This window comes from Euphorbia lathyris, chromosome 8 (assembly GCF_963576675.1).
Source record: "Euphorbia lathyris chromosome 8, ddEupLath1.1, whole genome shotgun sequence".
NCBI lineage: Eukaryota > Viridiplantae > Streptophyta > Magnoliopsida > Malpighiales > Euphorbiaceae > Euphorbia > Euphorbia lathyris.
Window position 1 is genome coordinate 52,956,309 of NC_088917.1, and position 4,665 is coordinate 52,960,973.

Here is a 4,665-nt window from a genome sequence, read left to right on the forward strand (position 1 = left end):
GCTGACGGGGTAGATTTCCAAGCTACATTCGTCCTCTACGCGTATTGACCACATTATTTTATAAAATTAGAAACTAGATACAAATATTATTCGTCTAACTAAATATTATTTTTTAAAAAATAAATTAAAATTATAAAAAATATAATTTATTATTCTAACTTTATTCTAAAAAAAATATTATACAAATTTATACAAATAATTTCAACTACAAAATAATTTATTATTCTAACTAAATTTATATAAATAATTTAAACTACAAAATAAAAATAAAAAAATTTAACAACTTATATATATGAATAAATAAATTTTTTTTTTTTAAAATTCCCCTGACGTATGAACATCACGCCCTCACATAGGTGAGGGCGTGATGCTATTACGCCCTTGCTGTGGTGAGGGCGTGACAGCAAAGGCGTATGAGTATCACGCCATCACCACAGATGCGGCATAATAGCATCACGCCCTCACACACAGGGGCAGATGTAGGGGGGTCAAAGGGGGCATTTGCCCCCCCCCCCCCCCCTTCATCCCACTAAAAAAAAAATTAAATCCAAAAATAAGGGTTAAATTGTAAAAATACCCCTAATGTTTTGGATCAGGAGCAATTTTATCCCTAACGTGTAAAATGGTATAATTTTATCCCTAATGTTGGAAGCCAAGAGCAATTTTACCCCTAACATTGATAAATTGGGTCAATTTGAGAAATAATTCATCAAGCTGTCTTCTCGGTCATGAATAATAGTGTCTGAAATTGATCCAATTATCAACGTTATAGGTAAAATTGGTGCCAATTGATATGCAATTGGTGCAAAATAAAGAAAAAAATGATTGTATTTTATAATAGTGTCTGAAATTGATCCAATTTATCAACGTTAGGGATAAAATTGCTCTTGACTACAAACATTAGGGGTAAAATTGCACCATTTTAGATGTTAAGGGTAAAATTGCACCTGGCCCAAAACTTTAGGGATATTTGATGCGTAACAACCCGAGAATCCCGGAAATGGATGATTACGAGTCGGAAACATTATAATTTACGTTTTTTTATCAAAAATATCATGAAAATAATGCATGACAATTGAATGATTTTGCATTTTTCATCACCAAAAATTGAACAATTTTATATTTTTTGTCATAAAAAATTGAACAATTTTACATTTTGTCTAAAATTTTTTTACGTAGAATTTTGCCCCCCACTCTCTCAAATCCTGGATTCGCCACTGCTCACACATGTGAGGATGTGATGTTCATACGCCTCACATATTGGTGAGGCGTGATACTCATACGTTTGATATCCCGAAATCCAATTTAAAAAAAAAACAGAAATTTCAATTCAAAAACTGTAAAAAAAAAAGAAAAACAACCGTTCGAGTTGAAATTACGTACCAGTACTCCCTTTCCTTTGCCGCCGCTCCCCCGATCCATACTTTTTCGTCTTTGTTAGAGGCTAAATGTGGGAAATTAGGGCTATGAATAGTAATGATTGGGGCAAAAAAGAAAAAGAGGATAGTAGGATAATAATTGGACAAAACACATGGCTTTGAATTTGATGGTGTGGGTCTTATTCTTGTAAAGAAATATGTGTCAATGGACGATTGATAATAAAATTGCCGGTTAATGAAGGTAATTGAAATTGGCATCATTCCTTTTCAGTCCAAACCCTAAACATTCATAAATCCAATCCAATGAGAAATATGTGTCAATTTCTGATTAGTCGGGTCCATTTAGATTCAAATATTCTAAAATTGTGTTAATAAAATGACAAATTTTGAGAGTGAAATTACAGGATGATATTTTTAAAAAATTTAAGTGAGTGTGGTCTCAAATAAAGAAAAGAAAAGAGAGGTTTGATAGAATATTTTGTAAACCACAGAAAGAATAGTGAGAGTGACATGGATGGATCATCTCTCAAACCCAAATTCCTTTCCTTGTAGTAGAGAATAACATAACCTATGCTGTGTTGGATCAGTTTCATTCAGGAATAACTAAGCTACTTCTTAAGCAGTCAGGTTTGTTTTCTTTTACACTCTCACAAACAAAGCTCTGGATCTTTTTTATTATTTATTTTATTTTAATCTGTTGACTTCGAATTCTGCTGCATATATAATTATAATATGTCTGTCTTTTCTTTAATATACTACTCCACACAGACATGAAGATCATTTGCTTATAAATTTGTCCTATTTATTCTTCAAATTGGTGGAGCAGCTGACTCGTATACTATGGCAAACAAATGGAAATTTGAAAAAAAATAATTATTAGAGTTTTAAGCCTTAAAACTGTGAAAATTCAGTAGTTTAATTATGGGTTTTGACAAATTTAATTAAGGAATAAATTATAAATTTTTGAAAAAGAGTAGATTTAACATTCTGGTAGAAATCAATATAATTGTAACTACCAATCCATGTAATTTCAAAACATATCAACTAAAGGTAAGTTTTTTCGTTAACAAATTATATACAATTTTCAAGTTTTATTGAGAGGTGAAAACACAAGAGTTTGTGTTTAGAACATAAAATTGCACTTAAAAAATCACATATTTAAGCTTAAAATTTCAGGGTTTTGTATTTAGATACTAAATCCACTTTCTTCCAATAAATTTGTTTATCTCTTAAATAATTAATAGGATTTGATATATGTTAATTAATGTCCAATCATATAGTTAAAGCTTAATTAATAAGGTTTACAGCATGTCATAGAACCATTTGAACTAACTAACTCAACCTAAAAGGTACTTCAAAAGGTGAGGATTGCCTCATATATTTAAGGATCATTTAGCAACGTGGGATGTTTAACACGCCCCTTCACATCCAATTCATTTGGTGCCTGACGCTAATGTCAGCGGAATCCCAACATTGAAGCTAATAGTTAAGGCTCAATAGTGGATCTTATATCAATCTTTGACCGTTAGTTGTAAAACTTATTGAAAGAGATAAAGGCTCCAAAAAAAAAATATTTGATTATTTCTAAAAACATGTTGTTGCAGGGGAAAGCATGGAAGAAAGAAAAGCATGTGCATCAGTATTGGAAAAACTATCGAATTGGAAGAATCGGGCAGTGGAAGCATACAAAAGAAAGGCATTCTCGGAGTGGATTCTTCTTGTTTTAAGCAGCAGTGGAGTGCTTATATTGGCGCCTGCTTCGAGTCTTATATGCCGAGTTTATAACAAAAATGGAGGAACTAGCAAATGGATTATTTCATGGGCATCTGTTGCTGGTTGGCCTATTACTGCTTTAATGTTACTTCCTCTATACTTGTTCTTCAATCCCGTACCCACTCCACTTACCCTCCAACTTGTTCTCTCTTATGTCGGTTTAGGTTTCTTAACTACTGCTCATGATCTCATGTTTGCATATGCTTATGTTTATCTCCCAGCTCCAACTGCTACACTTTTAGCTTCTTCATCTCTCGTTTTCTCCTGCCTCTTCGGTTATTTCATCGTCAATAACAAACTCAATGCTTCAATCATAAATGCCACTGTAATCATCACTGCTGCTACTACAATCATTGCATTGGATTCTGATTCTGATTCAGAGAGATATGACAATGTCACCGATCGTCAATACATTTGGGGTTTCTTTTGGGTTTGTTTTGCATCTTTGCTTCACGCTCTTATCTTCGCTCTTTCCGAGCTAGTTTTCATTAAGTTACACGGGAGGAGATCTTTTCATGTTGTGTTGGAGCAGCAGGCAATGGTTTCTTTCTTTGCTTTTCTGTTTACAACTATTGGAGTTGTTGTGAATAAGGACTTTGAAGGGATGAAATCGGAAGCCAAAACATTCGTCGGCGGAGAGGATGCTTATGTAAAGTTGCTTGTTTGGGCTGCAATTACGTTTCAGTTGGGTACATTAGGAGCTACTGGTGTGGTGTTTTTGGGGTCTACTGTCACGGCCGGTATACAAAATGCAGTCAGAGATCCTATTACAAGCATAGCTGCTGTTGTTTTTTTGAATGATCCATTGACTGGTTTAAAGATTCTCTCTTTGATAATAACGTTTTGGGGATTTGCTTGTTACATCTATGGCAATCCATCTTCTCCAAAGCTTTCCACAACCTAGTTTTCCATCTATATATGAATGTATTATTATTGTGATGCTATGGCAAAGTTTGCATGGATATATATAAGTGTATTGTTTAGTATAAAAGAAATTCCAAGACCATCTTTGAACTGAAGATATTATAGGGGAAGATTGATACAATAAAAACTTACAAGTATAAAAAAGGGTTAAATTTTAATTTGTTTTAATAAAATCATTCAACTTTTACGAAGCCTTTTCAGATATATTGCTTTCGCATAGTTAACCAAAACGACATGTAGGTGCCATCTAGCTAACATATTATTTAAGTGACACTTATATGTTGTTTCGATCAGCATTGAAAGTATGACTATCAACACTGATCTTTCTGGTTTTGAAGTTTTGGAAATCATGAGATAAATTCAAATAAAAAGAAGATTGAAAAGGACAAATAGATTAGTGTGATAATCTTTTTCACTCATAGTGAACCGATCTAAGTTGTATAGATTTTGACGATTGTCTGTTAATTAAAGATTTTATATAACAGTGTTACCGCATTCAAAAATTATTTTAAAGTCTTCCAAACATTCTTCTTGAATTCAATTTGAGGGTTGTTAATCTTTTGTAATTCAAATTCAGTATCTTCAAAGA

General features: G+C 32.8%; 1 protein-coding gene across 1 annotated transcript; it reads left to right on the forward strand.

Moving 5' to 3' along the window:
• Positions 1-1,806: 1,806 nt before the first annotated feature.
• Positions 1,807-4,096, forward strand: LOC136203044 (probable purine permease 5). The gene is made up of 2 exons (XM_065994082.1): positions 1,807-2,006; positions 2,984-4,096. Exon 2 carries the CDS (start codon positions 2,992-2,994, stop codon positions 4,054-4,056), a length of 1,065 nt encoding a protein of 354 aa, XP_065850154.1. The 5' UTR covers positions 1,807-2,006; positions 2,984-2,991; the 3' UTR covers positions 4,057-4,096.
• The last annotated feature ends 569 nt before the right edge of the window (positions 4,097-4,665 follow it).